The 16,433-nt window shown below is 47.6% G+C and overlaps 1 protein-coding gene across 1 annotated transcript; it reads left to right on the top strand.

The window, feature by feature from the left end:
* The first annotated feature begins 645 nt into the window (after positions 1 to 645).
* Eef1g (eukaryotic translation elongation factor 1 gamma) lies at positions 646 to 12,396 on the top strand. The gene is made up of 10 exons (XM_075973450.1): positions 646 to 870; positions 1,879 to 2,037; positions 3,048 to 3,111; positions 3,264 to 3,406; positions 3,743 to 3,886; positions 7,877 to 8,006; positions 8,275 to 8,479; positions 11,551 to 11,723; positions 11,813 to 11,937; positions 12,159 to 12,396. The coding sequence occupies exons 1-10, from the start codon at positions 859 to 861 to the stop codon at positions 12,315 to 12,317; spliced, it is 1,314 nt and encodes a 437-aa protein (XP_075829565.1). The 5' UTR covers positions 646 to 858; the 3' UTR covers positions 12,318 to 12,396.
* Positions 12,397 to 16,433: the final 4,037 nt, after the last annotated feature.

A 16,433-nucleotide genomic window follows, 5' to 3' on the forward strand; every position in this document is an offset into this window, starting at 1 on the left:
TGACCACCTTAAAACAGTCATTATGTTCACTTCTGAGGTCTCCTTCCCACCTCTTACCACATTCAGGGAGTGCCACCACCACAAGGCAAAGACACTGATTTCTGCTGCCCCAGGTCATGGGAAGCACCATAAATTTTGGGTCTAGGGTTTGTCTAGTCTAACCTTTAGTACTTGAGTGAGTTCAGATTGCCCTTAGGTTGGATACAAGGTTTTCAGATTTGGATATGTGTAAATTATTGTATCCAACTGGCCTGCCTTACCCGACCCTCTGGGGCGCAGCCCAGCCTGAGAGGTGCAGGTGACATGGCAAGTTGGTCCGGTCTCCTTTGTTGTAGAAGTTAGCAGTAAGGTTGTTTAATCAGAGCAGACCTACTTTCAGGATGTTTTCGGCCATGGGCCCCGGCTGGACAGACAATCCCTTCACCGAAGAAGCCGAACAGGAACAAAAGTAAATCGCCAACCCTTCCTTGCAGCTTTGGTCGCCTGTAGTTCATAGTTCGCTAGAGCTGCTAGCGGTCGAGGGGCGGTGCTTCCGCCGGGTTCTCACACTCTCCCCGCCCTGGGGGAGCTCCGTCTTCTATCAGGCTTCCGATTGGTCGGCCACAGGGGCGGGGCAGGCCTGCCCAGAGCCATACTACGCAGGCGCCAGCTCTGCGTTCCAGGCAGTGGGCCCCACCCCTTGCTTTTTCCAACTCAGCGCTGCTGGAGACGGAACTGTCGTGCGTGTGCCTTTTATGCCGTCCTCGCTTTCCGGCCGCTGTTTCCGCCCGGCTGTCCCCTTACCCCCTCCCTTGTCTCCCTGGCGGCTTACTTTGCGGCAGCACCGACAGCCCCACCCCCTTTCTCTGCGGAATCACCATGGCGGCTGGGGTAAGTTTGCCGGCTCCGGTGATCCAGGTCACCCCATCCACCGCCATCCTTTGACTGAATCGGGTCAGTGGGCGCCGGGAGAGTTCCAGACACAAACGGAGAGCCGATCTGGGGCCCACAGACCGTACCGCCATGGAGCAGGGTTCCTAAGGCCTGAAGGGGAACTGGGGCTGGGAGGCCAGAGGTGGAATGTTCTGGGGTTGAGGAATAAAGAGATGATGGCTCTCCACTGTCAGGGTCTTTAAAAAGTGGTTCAGCTGCGCTGACATCTTAAGATGTGGCGTCTCGGCAGGTTGGTGGAACTTTTGCGACCTTTTTGGGGGTCAACAGAGGGAACAGTGAAAAAGGAGAGGGTCCTTGTGGGCAGAGACTACTGACACAGTTAGAGCTGTCTTTCGGGGAGGTTTAGAGCCAGAGGAATAAGGAACCCTGAAGTCAGACCGTATGGACCCCTCTGATCAGGTTTTAATAGGGAGATAACCGGGAAACATCGCAGGACAGGACCAGAGGGATGTTAGTGTGCGGCGAGAAGAGACGGGCTTTTTTAGGAAGAGGAGTCGATGAGCAGATCATGCCATTAGAGGCCAGCGTGGCTGGTTTGAGGGGAACATGGAAATGTATGGTCGTTGTGTGTACTTGGGAAGTTCTACAAGCCTGGCCGTAGTCATGTACTGGGTCACCACGAATGAATGAAACAAGGGCTCAGGGAGACGTGGACGCGTGTGTATTTGGGCAGATGGGAGTCTGTTGGCCAGGAAGTTTGGAAGGGAAGAATGCTGCTAGAGATGTCCTTAAGGGAGGTCATATCTGTCGGCAAGCTTTATTTAGCAGCTGGTATGTAGTTCTGTTCTTGGTATTTCAGAGGACTCTGATTACACAGGGCATACTCAGTTAATTTGTTCAGCAGAAGGAGTAAAAATGAGTGGAAGGCATTGGGATTGCGGGGAAGTGTGGGAAGTAGCCTTCAGGATTGTTTTACTCATGTCCGTTCTCCACCCTTTCTCTTAGACCCTGTACACATATCCTGAAAACTGGAGAGCCTTCAAGGCCCTCATTGCTGCTCAGTACAGTGGGGCTCAGGTCCGCGTGCTCTCCGCACCACCCCACTTCCACTTTGGCCAAACCAACCGCACCCCCGAATTTCTCAGAAAATTTCCTGCTGGCAAGGTGAGTGGGGAAGCAGAGACCCCAAAGAGCCCAAGAATTTTGTTCTGTAGATAGCCTCCACATTCTTAAAAATTTCCTGGGGATGAAAGGCCCTGAGTTTGATTGCAATCCAAGCACCTAAAAGGAAAAAGTCATTTTGAAGGCTTCTGGTAATCCCAGCATTCTGGAGACTGAGGCAGGAGGATTGTGTGAGGTCAGCCTATATAGTCTAGTAAGAAGAGCCTGCCTATAAAGGGAAAAAAGTTGGAGGAATGTATAGTTATGAAGGGAAATTGAGAGCTGCTCAGCGACTGTCAGAGTTACAAACCTGCTTTATATTTGTGGGATGAAATGTATTTTGGCCAAGTGTTATCTGTACACATATATTAAGTTTCTTGTGAGTTGAATTCTTATCCCAAAGGGCTTAAGTGGAGCTAAATATCCAAAGCTGAGTGTGGAGGAGGGCAGATGCTTTATGTGGGTTGTCCCTAATGCTGTAGTAGTGGAGTTGTAGATGTGGGACTCTCTGCCATCCATACCTCAATATATTGTTTCTTTGGAGATAAGGTCTCAGTAGCCCTGGCTGGTTTCAGACTCAGACTGCTGGGATTAAGGGTATGGCACCTTAATTTCACATTTTAACCATGTTTGAATTCTTAGTCCCAACACTAAATTCAGATTACAGGGGTTACTGAGTATGCTTCATTCCTGAGTTCTAGTAATGTCACAAGTTTGCATAGCAATGGCTGTCTTTTTAACATTCTTTTTTTGCTTTTTGTTTTTTGTTTTTTCGAGACAGGGTTTCTCTGTGGCTTTGGAGCCTGTCCTGGAACTAGCTCTGTAGACCAGGCTGGTCTCGAACTCACAGAGATCCGCCTGCCTCTGCCTCCCGAGTGCTGGGATTAAAGGCGTGCGCCACCACCGCCCGGCTTCTTTTTAGCATTCTTGTGTAGAACATTTTAACCCTGAGAATTGGCCAGTGAGAAATCCCCATGCATACTACGTTTGTCTTTTCACTGCTTTGTCCCCAGGTTCCAGCATTTGAGGGTGATGATGGATTCTGCGTGTTTGAGAGCAATGCCATCGCCTATTATGGTAATTTGTGGGGATACAGGATTTAGAGGTTCTGGGGATGAGGCTGTCGACATGGCTGGGAGTAACTGCAGTGGACAAGGTGGAATCCTAGAGACCTGGGTTGGTTTTGGCCTTGACCTATAAATTCTAAGCTTGGTGTTCTGCCTTTGCAGTAAGCAACGAGGACCTGCGGGGAAGTACTCCAGAGGCAGCAGCTCAGGTGGTGCAGTGGGTGAGCTTTGCTGACAGTGATATCGTCCCTCCAGCCAGCACCTGGGTGTTCCCCACCTTGGGCATCATGCACCATAACAAACAGGTGTGCTTTGGAACTTGGGGAGGGGCTAGGCACAGAGATGGGGTCAGCTCCTGCATTTTGGGAATAGGAAATAAAGAGATGGAGGAAAAGATGTCAGGGACGTGTGAAAACTAGTAAGGGATTACCATCAGTTTAGTGGGAAATAAAAGTCATGTTGACCATGAAGAAATGTAACATGAGTGTTTAGCTCTAATAAATTTGAGGTGATCCAAGATTCTAATGATAGGATGGGGGCTGAGCCAATGCTTGCTTATTAAATGGCTCTTAATTCTGTTAGTTGGAGAGCACAGGGAAAGGCACTTGGTACTCACTAAACTTGAGTATTCAAAACAACAGGCCACCGAAAATGCAAAAGAAGAGGTGAGGCGAATCCTGGGGCTGCTGGACACTCATTTGAAGACAAGGACTTTCTTGGTGGGTGAGCGAGTGACTCTGGCTGATATCACAGTTGTCTGTACTCTTCTGTGGCTCTACAAGCAGGTAAGGTTTGAAAAGAACTCGTTTGACAGAGGGTTGACTAGTACTGGGGAGCCCTGGGTTCTGCTTTGGAGGCCAGTTAATAGCTGTAGGGATCCCAGGATTGAGTTCTGTGGCTGTTTTTATTTTAGGTGATGTTGCTTATTTTCTTGAGAATCTGGGTTTAATTTAAAGATGGGTAAGGGTAGGGATGGTGGCTTACACTTGTAATCTTATTGCTTGAGGTACTGAGGCAGGAGGATCACTCTGGTATGAGGCCAACCTGGGCTATATAGTGAGAGCAAAAATTAAAGGTAGGTAAGAGGCACGGATGGCTCCTATAGCATCAAGGGCTGCTGGAGGCTTCATTATTCACTGGTGCAGAGAGAGGGGTATACGAATTCTCACAGTTCTTTATTTTACTTATAAATTCAAGGTGGTAGCAATCACTATTTGGCTTACTTTTTTTTAAAACATAAAATTTTTCACTTACATGTATTTGCATGTATGTATGTACATTATGTGTGCAGATCCCAAGGGTTTGTGAGCTACCATGTGGGTCCTGGGAATCAAATCAGAGTCATCTAGAAGAACAGTCATTTTTTATTCGTTTTGATTTATGAATTTATGTGCATTGGTGTTTTACCTGCATATATGTCTGTGTGAGGATGCCAGATCCTTTGGAACTGGAGTTAAAGACATTTTGTGAGCTGTCATGTGAGTACTGGGACTCGAACCTAGGAGCTCTGGAAGAACAGCCAGTGAGTGCTCTTAACTGCTGAGCCATCTCTCTAGCCCCTCAGGTTATTATTATTATTTTTTTCCTTAATGTTGTATTGATTTCCAAGCAACATCTGGTCCAGAGTACAGTGGGAACAAAGAGAAAAGTGATTGTGTGCTGGACCATGTGCCTCCCGCAGTCATGGTAGTGCTTTCCTGCCCACAACACAGCTAGTAAGTGCTCAAGTACTGCTTGAACTCAGGTGCTTCAGAACTTGGAGTTCCTGGCTTCTGTATGTAGTAGGAGAGCCACTTGTTTGTTCCTGGCTACTCAGCCCCAAAATAATAACAGAAACCATATTATTTGCAATACTGTGGCCAAGCGCTTAAGTGTATTTCTGTCTAATTCATATCTTAAATTAACCCATCTCCATCAATCTGTGTATCACCACGAAGATGTGGATTACCGGGTAAAGTTCCATCATCTGCTACATGGCTTTTCTCTGATTCCACCTCCTTTCTCCCAGCATTCAGTTTAGTTTTCCCCTACTCTGTCTTATCATAGACCAAGGCAGATTCTTTATTCATTAACCAATAGTATTCACAGCATACAAAGGAGAATCCCACATCATCATCATCAGATGACAAAATTTAGCTCACCCCCTTCTACCTTTGGCAAATTTGAAAACGACGGGCTGGAGAGACGGGTTCACAGTTAAGAACACTTGCTGTGCTTTCAGAGGTCACCCAGCACCAGGATGGTGCCTCCTAATTGTAACTCCATTTCTAGGAGATGTGATGTCCTCTTCTGGCATCTGTGAGCACTAGGAATGTATGTGGTGCATAGACATGTGCAGGCAAACACCAATATACATAAAAACAAAAAATAAATTAAGACTTTCTTAAGATAGTAGTGTGGGGCCAGGCGGTGGTGGTGTACACCTTTAATCCCAGCACTTGGGAGGCAAAAGCAGGAGGATTTCTGTGAGTTCGAGGCCAGCCTGGTCTACAAAGCCAGGACTGTTAGAGAAACCCTGTCTCGAGAAACAACAAAAGTGTGGGACTGAAGAGATAACTCAGCACTTAAGAGCACTCCTTTTGCAGAGGATTCAGGCTCGAGTCCCAGTATACACATGGCAGCTTATAAGTAACTCCAGCTCAAGGGGAGTCCAATACCTTCTGGTCTCAGTGAGCACCAGGCATTCACATGGTGCATAGATATAAATGGAAGGAAAACACTCAAATATGTAAAAATGAAATAAATCTTAGATTTTGTTTTTGTTCTTTTGAGACAGGCTTTCTCTGCAACAGTCCTGTCTGTCTTGGAACTAGCTCTGTAGACCAGGCTGGTCTCACTCACAGAGACCTGCCTGCCTCTGCCTCGAAGTGCTGGGATTAAAGGCGTGGGCCAGCCGGGCGGTGGTGGCGCACGCCTTTAATCCCAGCACTCGGGAGGCAGAGGCAGGCGGATCTCTGTGAGTTCGAGACCAGCCTGGTCTACAGAGCTAGTTCCAGGACAGGCTCCAAAGCCACAGAGAAACCCTGTCTCGAAAACCAAAAAAAAAAAAAAAAAAAAAAAGGCGTGGGCCAACACTGCCTGGCAAATCTGAAAAGTTTTTAAAGAGGACAGTGAGTTTCTGTGAAGCAGTTAGAAGGACTGTACTGTTTGTGCAGGAGTTATACTGTGTTGCTGAGCTATGCTTTAGTCTCAGCTTTGGTTGTATCATAAATATAGATTGTAGTTGCAGGGTAGAGCTAGAATGGGGCCCGTGGCACAGTTTACCTGGCGTGCTCTAGCTTCCATTCCCTGCTGTGTACACAAAGTGTCTTTTTTTTGGGTCAGCTTATTTAGCAAAATACATTTCTAGGCACTCCAACTCTCCCACCTTTGGATGCTGTGTTGGAACCCAGTGCCTGTGCTTTCTGGGTGGCTTATGTTCTGCCACTGAGCCACATCCCCAGCCCTGTATTCTTAGATAGGCGCCGTTAGAGACTTGTTGAATCTAACTTAAGAAAATTTTGTTGACATGAAATTTAAAAGAATAGACTGGAAATGCTTATGTAAAAGAGCAAAAAAAAGTATTTTTGAATTATTTTTATTAAGCTATATATATATTTTTCCACTCCTCCCTTCCTTTCTCCTCCCCTTCTACCCTCTCTCAAGGTCCCCATGCTCCCTATTTACTCAGGGGATCTCATCGTTTTACTTCGTATGTAGATTAGATCCATGTATGTCTCTGTTAGGGTCCTCTTTGTTGTCTAGGTTCTTGGGATTGTGACTTGTAGGCTGGTTTTTCTTTGCTTTGTGTCTAAAAGACACTTATGAGTGAGTACATGTGATACTTGTCTTTCTGGGTTTGGGTTACCTCACTATAATTTTTAGATCCATCCATTTGCTCGCAAATTTCAATACGTCATTTTTTTTCTGGTGGTGTTTCATTTTGTAAATGTACCACATCTTCATCCATTCTTTGGTTGGGGGCATTTAGGTTGTTTCCAGGTTCTGGCTATGACAATAATGCTTCTATAAACATAGTTGAGCATATCCTTATGGTATGATCCTTTAGGTATATACCCAAAAGTCGTATTGCTGGGTCTTGAGTTAGGTTAAAACAGTAAGTGTTAGGTAGAATAATAGTATATAAAGGGGTAATAACAACCATCCTTTTAGATTGAGCTGTAAAAGCAGAAGAAAGAAGCACCTGAAATCCCAGCACTGAGGCTGGAGATCATGTGGAAGCCTATTTGGGTTATGCAATAACACTGACTAAAAAATAGAAAAAGGAGACTGGAGAGAACGTAATTGTTAAAGGTGCTCACTGGCTACTCTTCCAGAGGACTAAGGTTCAGTTCCCAACACCCATATGGCTCACAATCAACTGTAACTCCAGTTCCGAGATCTGATTCTATCTTCTGGCTTCAGGGGACACTACACATATGTTGTACACAGATACACGTTGACAAAATTTTCGTATTCATGAAGCTATTGGCTTAGAAGTTAAGGGCCCTGACTTCTCTTCCAGAGGTCTTGAGTTTAATTCCCAGCAACCTCGTGGTGGCTTACACCATTTGTAATGAGATCAGATGCCCTCTTCTGGTCTGTAGGCATACATGCAGGCAGAACACTGTATACATAATAATAAAATCTACATTCAGGAGATGTAGTAATTTAAGGTTCTGCTTCCTGGGAGTAGAGAGGAAAGTGGAACCAGAGGTAAGGATTTTGTGCTCTGGTTTGAAATCTGTTTGCAAACTTTGCACTGTTGATTTTGTTCTGTCCTTCTGTCCTGGCAGGTCTTAGAGCCTTCTTTTCGCCAGGCCTTCCCCAATACCAATCGATGGTTCCTCACCTGCATTAACCAGCCCCAGTTCAGGGCAGTCTTGGGGGAGGTGAAGCTGTGTGAGAAGATGGCCCAGTTTGATGGTAAGTCTGAAGAGACAGCATGTGGTCAGGGTCAGGGTCCAGTTTGTTCTGTCACCCCCTGATTTACATAGCCTTTGACTTGTGGTGACCCACAGAACATAGTCACTGTAAGACATTGGAATGCAGTGCACATGATAATGTGGCTTGTTCTTGATGTCTGTTTGGACAACCAAGTGGTGGTTCTTGCCAATCTTTTTCCCTGCTTGCTGCAGGGTATGGAGGAAAATGGAAAGAAGCAATATATTTCCTTTCCTGTCTCCTTTACTAGCCAAGAAGTTTGCAGAAAGCCAGCCTAAAAAAGATACTCCAAGGAAAGAAAAGGGTTCACGAGAAGAGAAACAGAAGCCCCAGGCTGAACGGAAAGAGGAGAAAAAGGCAGCTGCCCCAGCTCCTGAGGAGGAGATGGATGAGTGTGAGCAGGCACTGGCTGCTGAGCCTAAGGCCAAGGACCCCTTTGCTCACTTGCCCAAGAGGTAAGCATGTTGGAAGGCATTCTTAACCCTTGTTCATCTCGCATGTAGGGTTGCAATGTTGGTTGTTTGTGTAAATACTGATGTATGTAAGGGTAGTCCAGGCTGACTTGTGACAGAGGATGCCCTTGAATTTCTGACTCATCTTCCTGCCTCCACCTGGGATGTACTAATCTGGAAGTCCTGTTTTTGTTTATTTTTTTGTTTTGTTATTGATTTTGGTCTTTCTAGACAGGATTTCTCTGAAGCTCTGGCTGTTCTAGAACTTGATCTGTAGATCAGACTGGCCTTGAACTCAGAGATCTGTCTACCTTTGCCTCCCCAGTGCTGGTGTTAGATAGAGGTGTACAGCACCACTGCCCTGCTTTCTTCTGCTTTTTTTTAAGACGGTATCAGCCGGGCGGTGGTGGCGCACGCCTTTAATCTCAGCACTTGGAAGGCAGAGGTAGGCGGATCTCTGTGAGTTCAAGGCAAGCCTGGTCTATAAGGGCTAGTTTCAGGACAGGCTCCAAAGCTACAGAGAAACCCTGTCTCGAAAAAACAAAAGAAGAAGACAGGGTATCACTATGTAGTCCTGACTGACCTGGAACTCTTTGCATGGACCAAACTGCCAAAAAAATCACAGAGACCACCTGCCTCTGCCTACCGAATCCTGGGGTGCACCACCACGTCAGAAGTCCCTTTTATTTGTTGTGTATGTCTTTGTGCCCCTGGGTGCATCTGTAAAGGCATTTCTCCTTTTGAAATCTCTGTCTTAACCTGGAGCTTGAACCCCCAAGATCTACTTCTCTCTAGCCTGTTACCCTAGCACTGGGAATTACAAATGCTAGCTACTGTGTAAGTGCTAGGGATCTGAATTCAGTTCCCCATGCTTGCATACCAAAGCAAGCAGTTTCCCCACTGAGTTATGTCCTCAATCTGTTAGAATTCTCTTTTTCTAACAGATGGGCAAAGGCAGAGACTTAGTTTTCTTTTTCTTGTGTTTTGGTTTGTTTTTGTTTGTTTTGTCTTACTGTGTCTCAAAGGCAGTCTCCTGTATGGCAGGCTAGTCTCACTGAGACTGTAGCTAAGAGTGACGTTCACTCCTCCAGGTCCTCCTTGTCTCAAGTGCTGGATTGCTTACAGGAGCTACCACACTTCACTTCCCTTAGGGCAAGTCTAGCCATCCTGGAACTCAAAGAGACACAGAGATCGCTTTGCTTTCTGTCTCCTGAGTGCTGGGATTGAAGGAGTGTGCCACCATGTCCGACCTCCCCTTAGGCTTTTTGGGGTTTTGAGAAGGTTTCTTTGTAGCTGTGACTGTTGTAGAAATGGCCTCGAACTCACAGAGATCCCTCTGCTTCCTTGAGTGCTGTGGGCTTAAAGGTGTGTACCACCACCGTTGGGCCCCTTAGACGTTTTAATATAAAATTGAAGTCAGAGTCTTAGCTAGCATTTGTTCAAGGTTTCATTCTAGTCCCTTTAAGATCTCTAGCTAGATGTGTTTCGGGAGCTTATATTGTTTTTCCCTCTGTGTGTATATATGTATACACACATACACTATATATTTATTTTAGGGTGCTGAGTGTTGAACTTGGGGCTTCACCCATTCGTATGCATCCTGGGCCATCTAGCTCTACCATCAATCCTAACTTTTGGAGGCAGGATCTTGTTACATCCCTATGTTGAGATTACAGGTGCAGACCATACCTGATCTGTTACTTGGGGAAAAACAGATGGAATGTGAAAAGGTCACCAGGCCTACCTTTTACCTGGAAGGGGGAGGTTCTAAGGTTTCAGGCCCCTTTGAAGAGTTGTCTGGACATTTGGAGACCAGTCTGGGAACTGTGGTGGTTAAAGGGCAGATTTCTGGCTTTGCTAGAGACCTTGGACCAGACTCACCATTTAACCTTATCTGTAAAATGAGAGAAGGGTAGCAGTGTGACTTAGGCGATGTAACGATTGAGTGAAATAATGTGATATTTAGACCGAGTCTATTTATATTGAGTCAGGGTCTTGTGTAGCTCAGGCTGGCCTTGGAGCTGTTATGTCTGAGAATGACTTTGGACTTTGGATCCTGCTGCTTCTACCTCTTAAGCACTGAGAGTGTGGTGCATATCATTTCTAACTTGAAGCGATATTTATGCCTTTGGGGGGTGGTGTTTGAGACAGGGTTTCTCTTTGTAGCCTTGGCTATCCTGGAACTCAGTCTGTAGACCAGGCTGACCTCGAACTCACAGAGATCCTTCTGCCTCTGCCTCCTAAGTGCTGGGATAAAAGGGATGCGTCTTACTGCTTGGCCATTTATTATTACTTTTTAAAGACTTATTTTTTTATTTTATGTGTAGGAGTGTTGCCTGCATGTTTGTATGTGCACCATACCATGTGCATGCCTAATACTCGAGGAGGTCAGAAGAGGGTGTCAGATCTCCTGGAACTGGAGTTAGATATTGTTGAGAAACATTTATAGTTGGAAAGAGAATAATAGAACCTGAGCCATGGGGGAAATGCCTCCTGTGGCTATGCTAGCTTTCGTGGCTCTGTCTATCTGACCCTGTGTGTCAGGTTACTTTGGTAACCTTTTCTTTGGTAAATTTTTCCGTATGCCAACTTGTTACTGGACAGAGAGGGACTAAGAGGATCTGGGCATAAACACTTGCATTTCCGTTCCAGCCTGTAACCTAGAAGGCCTGTGTGGTGGGGAGGAGAGAGGTGGGGAGTTTGACCTGAGCATTCCTGGGGAATGTCTGGGAGGGGCACTAGAAGGAAGAACAGACTCTTGCTTTTAGCCACCACATGAGGGCAGCAGCCAGCTGTGTCCTCCCGTGCTGGACTCTGGGATGCTTTGTGTCCTGGCTTCCTCCTCGTGCATATCTAGCACTCATAGGCCCAGAAGTGTCTTACTTCGTCTTGTTTATGCTCCAGCTCCATCCTCTAGCTCTCTTTGCTCCTATGCTGTTAGTGTCTGTCACTGCGTTATAGGGGCCACTTACACCAAGCCAGTAAACGCTAGGTGAAAACGCCAGTGGCCTAGAGATACTTTGCAGATGCAGCAGGACTTTCTCCTTATTGGCCTCCTTTTGTTTTCTCTTTAGTACCTTTGTGTTGGATGAGTTTAAGCGTAAGTACTCCAACGAGGACACCCTCTCCGTGGCGTTGCCATATTTTTGGGAGCACTTTGATAAGGACGGCTGGTCCCTGTGGTATGCTGAATATCGCTTCCCTGAGGAGCTCACCCAGACCTTTATGAGTTGCAACCTCATCACTGGTGAGAAGAGGAGTGGGCCTGGGAGGAGGGGGATCAAGGTAGTGGGGACTGGATTCCAGAGGCTGAATAGTCTCCTCTTTTCCCTCCAGGCATGTTCCAGCGATTGGACAAACTGAGGAAGAATGCCTTTGCTAGTGTCATCCTCTTTGGAACCAACAACAGCAGCTCCATTTCTGGCGTTTGGGTCTTCCGAGGCCAAGAGCTTGCCTTTCCGGTGAGGATGGTACTGGGGGTAGTCTCTTCAAGTAGGCAAGAGTCTAGGGAACTCTGGGGGTCCTTTGCCTGGGCCAGTGGGTATGAGGGAAGGGTTCTGAATTGTACACAGGAAGTATGTTCACGTCAGTGTGAGTCCTGATGTCTGAGCTGGGAGTTGCAGGGATGTGAAGTGGTGTCCAGTACCTAACCTCATACCTCTGTACTGCTTTTTATCCCCAGCTAAGTCCAGATTGGCAGGTGGACTACGAGTCATATACATGGCGGAAACTGGATCCTGGTAGCGAGGAGACCCAGACCCTGGTTCGAGAGTACTTTTCCTGGGAGGGGGCCTTCCAGCATGTGGGCAAAGCCGTCAATCAAGGCAAGATCTTCAAGTGAACATGTCTTGCCGTCGCCTAGCTGCCTCCACCTACCCTTCAGGGGAGATGGGGGTCATTAAAGGAAACTGAACATTGAACCCTTTTGTGCCCTGCCTCCTTTGTGAGTGGTGGCTTCTTCAGAGTTGTTGCCTGTGGGAAGAGCAGGAGTAGAGGCCTGGCCTCGCTTTCGCCTTTGCTGCCTGCTTCCCACAATGATGTTCTCCTTGGGGAAGAGGAGAAGCAGACTGGGTGGTGACGTGGGGTTTAATTACTAACAGAAATTGTATTCCCGGACCTTGACCGTTGAAGAGCGTGTCTGTTGATGCTGAGCCGTGGAGTAGCACACAGTATGCGGGGATTTGTGTTTGTCATAGCTGAGTCCTCGTGCTCAGATACCTTATGTAATGGTGCGGATGCTTTCACAGGACCCATGTCTATCCATTGCAGTTAAATGTTCCACGCAAGTTTGTTACTCTCTAGTTGAAGAAAACCTGCTTAGTGTGGTACAGGTAATTTTTGTTGGATGGGGGTGTGCACGTGTCCTGTGGGCCTTAAGCATACCAGCTCCCCAGTTCCAAGTGTTGGGAAGGCTTATTTCCTCACAGGTGGCTTATGGGGTGAATAGGTGAGTGGGTGGGTGGGTGACACCGCCCAGGCCTGCAGCTTCAGTGCTACAAATGGGCTAGACCCTGGGCTCTTGGTCCTTACCGGGCACTGGGTCAGCTCTGATCATCTACTTTGTTTTAAAGATGTGTGTTTGTTGTGTGTACATTCTGCATGGATATGCAGGTACCCCAGGAGGTCAGAAGAGGGCATTGGAGCCCCCAGAGCTGCTCAGTGTTGGTTCTGGGGAACTAAACTCAGGTCATTAGGAAGAGTAAGTGCTTTTACTGCTGGGCCGTCTTTTAGGCTCCAGGTTGTTTCTGAAACAGTTCTTGCTAATAGTCCAGGCTGTCTTCAAACGGAAGACCCTGCCTCAGCCTCCAAGCTTTAGAGTTACAAATGTGGGTGCTGCCACCCTGGGTTTGGTACCTCTGCTTTCTAACAGGGAAGTTTGGGGGTGGTTCACAATAACTCCAGGTAAACACATCTGAGGTGGACACTGGCTGCTGATGTCACCCTGAAGCCCAGAGTACCAAATCATTGGGGTTGCTTCCTAATAATCTGCTGAGGCCAACGGTTACTATTAATTCCTGACTTTGAAATTGATTTTATTACACTTTCAGGATTTGGGTTTTTTTCTGTTTTCATTTGTTTTATAAATGATCTCACTGTAGCTTAAGCTAGAAGCGACCCTTTCTGTTCTGGCTTCCCAAGTGCTGGAGTTCCAGGAATGAGCCACCATATGCAGGTGTTTCCCTAAGTTCTAGTAGCTTACATTAGAATTAGAAACTAGGCTTGGTCCATACCTTGGTGTGGTATGAGAGTGCTCGTCCAATGTCTCTGGTCAGTCCTGTAGTGCATACATCGGATGTGGTGGCATATGCCTGTAATCTCAGCAACTAGAAGGCAGAGGCAAGACTTGAGGCCATCCTGAGTCTTGCCAGAGAACTCAGTGCTACATAGTGAAACTGTTTCTAATTGAGTGCAGAAGTGCGGGTTTGGTGTCACCCACCCTTCTGGAAGTAGAGGCCAGCCTGGGCTACCTGAGAGCCTGTGCCCAAAAGCAAAGGGATTAGAAACTAGTAGGTGCAGAAAGTTGCCTTTGTTCAACTCTGTGACAGGATTTTGTTTGTTTTCTTATCCCATCCTTAGTAGGATAAGGATCTCGGAGGGAGAAGGCTAACCTTACTAGGGATTGGACCTGCAGCTGGGGTTTTGTTAAGAGTGGGTGGTTAGTGAGAGGTCTAGTTTGGAATCTACATGACTGAGGATGGGTTGGTTCTTGCTCCAGTACTGCTCCCAGGCAGCTCATCTTGAGTTGGATCCAAACTTGTCTCCTGTGCAGTTTGGTCTCAGGTATTCTCACAGTACTAGATGCTGGTGTGGGGTGTGTCCATCTTTGTTGTTGGGGCCTCACTGAACCTGTCAGACTTCTAAATTCCGTTTCCCACCCCACCTCTCTGCTTGTGCAATCTCTGCTGCCTGCTTGGTGTCCCCTTCATCTTCCCAATAGCTGAAGATTGAGGCAAAAGGGCCACCTTCTGTGCCTCTTTAGGGCTTAGGGTTTGAGGCAAAAAGGCCACCTTGTCCCTCTAGGAAGGAGGCCTTACTGTAAAAGGGTAGGGTTCTTTGGGGTGGATCAGTGTTTGGGCAGCAGTCTTGGTCTGGACTGGAGATGGCAGGGACCCTCTCCTCCAGCTCCCCTCCTTCTGAGTTTCCCTCTCTACAGGAAGGGTGACTCATTTGTACATCCTGCTTCATGCTTCTGACCCTGGAGGTTGGGTGCAGGGTGGCCAGGTTGTTAGGTAAAACCCTCACCTGGGGACCAGTACACAGATTAGAGAGCCTAGGAGGGCATGGAAGGCTGATGGGATAGGCCCCTAGGGAAGAGTTAACAAGTTTCTAGGGGAGTGGGGGTGCAGTGGGGGAAGCACGTCTGGGGTTAGTTCTGTCCCCGCCCTGCCCTGGGGAGGCCTGAGTCACCACACTGCCTGCCTGGCCTTCCCCCATCTCAGCTTGAGCTGGAGGCATCTTGTTAGAGCCTAGTCTACCTCTGCCATCAGCCACCAATACACGCATGAGCCTGTGAATGTCTCGGTGCCAGAGAGGCTGTGTCACCAGCCACTCTCTGGAGGTGGCAGCACGACCCACACAAACTGGCAGAGTTAGGGGTCGGGGCAGAAGGGGAGAGTGTTGGGAATGGGTCAGACTGAACACAGCAGGATCGTGGAAAACTAGTCGGGTGAGGGAAGGAGGCCACTGTATCCACTTAATGGGCAGGCTCAGAGCTCAGAGGGAGGTTGAAAAGAGAGGGGTCAGGACCTAGAGTTGCAGTCCTCTCAGATAGAATCTTTACAGAGCCCGGAGTGTGAATGGGAAGGCGCAGCTTGGTTTAGCGTGTAGATAAGCCGGTAGATACTGGCCATAAGCAACTATTTTGGCTTTGTTGGCAGTTTCGTATAAGTAACTTATTAAAATTAAAATTCTCTAAAGTTCTTCCAAGATAGACCTAGCTTGTCTCCCCCCCCCCCCACATTCATATCCTGCTTTGAGCCAGATCTGGACAGCTGCTTCTCTTCCCTGGGTTGGACCCATCCCACCAGCTGCCCACATGCCCCAAATGTGCCACTTCCCCCTTTGAAGGATGGGGGAAGGGTGCACACTTAAGTGAAGTGCCTGGAGTGCCCCACCCAGGCGTTTGTGAAATTAATAGTTTCCATGGCAACCAGCACCCCTCAGAACCTCCATACTTGTCAGATCGTGGTAGGTGGCCAAGGCTTGCCCAGACTCACAGTGGGAGTCCAGTAGTATACTGAACATCCTGGTTTGTTTTGGTCCTCTGTGTGTTTGGATATAGTTAAGGGTACCCATTCTGTTTGCTTCTATAATGCTGTACAGCTGAAATATTAACGCCTCTGAAAGTTAGAGAGGCTACCACCTGCTCCTGTCTGTGTGCTCTAATCAGGCTGGCATGGCTCCCAGAGTAGGCTGTCTCTTACTCCAGTGGAGATCTGGGATGTCCTGTGCGCCAGTGCCTAGGGTAGAGGTGTCTCCAGGGGATGGCTGCAGAGAGTATTACTGGTCAATCATAAGAGGAAGAATACCTTGGGTATTATATAGTAGTGGTTCGTCTCCATTTCTGGGTCTCCTCCCCTCTTCCAAATCTCCCTTTTATTTCCTTGATTTCCACAGGAAACCTGTTGGTACTTTTTTCTGGAAAGAGGGTCTTAGGTATCCAGGCTAGCCTTGAACTCACACAGCAGGGAATGACCTTGCAATTCTATACTCCCTTCACCTTAGTGCTGGGATCACAGGTGTGCCCTACTGTGACTGGCCTATATCACGCTGGGGAACCTAGGGCTCTGTGCACATTCAGAAAGCTCTACCAATTGAGCTTGCATCCCCATCCCTGACTGCACAGATCAGGCGCTGGGTGGCCAGACTGTGGCACTATTTTCTGATAGGATCTCCCATGGAATGTGCCTCTATTTCCAGCTGTCCCATCCCCTTGCAGCGGCAGCAGCTGTCATGT

This window comes from Microtus pennsylvanicus, chromosome 5, assembly GCF_037038515.1.
Source record: "Microtus pennsylvanicus isolate mMicPen1 chromosome 5, mMicPen1.hap1, whole genome shotgun sequence".
NCBI classification, from domain to species: domain Eukaryota; kingdom Metazoa; phylum Chordata; class Mammalia; order Rodentia; family Cricetidae; genus Microtus; species Microtus pennsylvanicus.